This window comes from Antrostomus carolinensis, unplaced genomic scaffold, assembly GCF_000700745.2.
Source record: "Antrostomus carolinensis isolate BGI_N321 unplaced genomic scaffold, ASM70074v2 scaffold32013, whole genome shotgun sequence".
Lineage (NCBI taxonomy): Eukaryota > Metazoa > Chordata > Aves > Caprimulgiformes > Caprimulgidae > Antrostomus > Antrostomus carolinensis.
In genome coordinates this window covers 673-1,129 of record NW_010307764.1, presented here as the reverse complement: position 1 = coordinate 1,129, position 457 = coordinate 673, and the positions used below count along the sequence as shown (strand labels likewise).

The window sequence follows — 457 nt, the reverse complement described above, 5'->3', positions numbered from 1 at the left end:
GTAGCCCCAAGTGTGGGGCATGGGCAGGTTGGGAGCCACTGTGGGGAGCCCCTGCCCGTGCGGGGCTGCTTCTGCACATCAGGGCTGGGCTAGTGGGGCTGAACAGATGGGGCCTCATGCTTGATGCTGGGGATGATGGTGGCAAAGCCCTGGGGATGAGAAGATGCTTTGGCCAGGCACTCACCCACCCTGCTGCCCTGCAGGCACCTGGCCAGTGCCGTGGTGGGTGGTCAGGAGGGGTCTGCAGGTTATGGCAGGGGACAGGCAGGATCAGCAGGTCCCAGGAGGGCAGTGGGTGTGGGATGGGGTCTGACAGCACCGTCCCCTCTGCATGCAGGGGACAACGCGACGACGGGTGGCCCGGGTGCCGCAGAGCTGACAGAGGACCTGCTGCTGCGTGCCGAGCGCTCACCGCCGGGTGCTGGCAAAGGCAAGAAGGGAACACGGAAACCCTCGC

At 66.3% G+C, this 457-nt stretch overlaps 1 protein-coding gene across 1 annotated transcript in view; it reads left to right on the top strand.

Moving 5' to 3' along the window:
• The window catches only part of LOC104523097 (uncharacterized), a 1,167-nt gene that overhangs the window by 391 nt on the left and 319 nt on the right, over positions 1-457 (top strand). Inside the window, 1 exon segment of the mRNA XM_029084399.1 lies at positions 204-456. Within this exon segment, the coding sequence (XP_028940232.1) occupies positions 204-456 (253 nt within the window).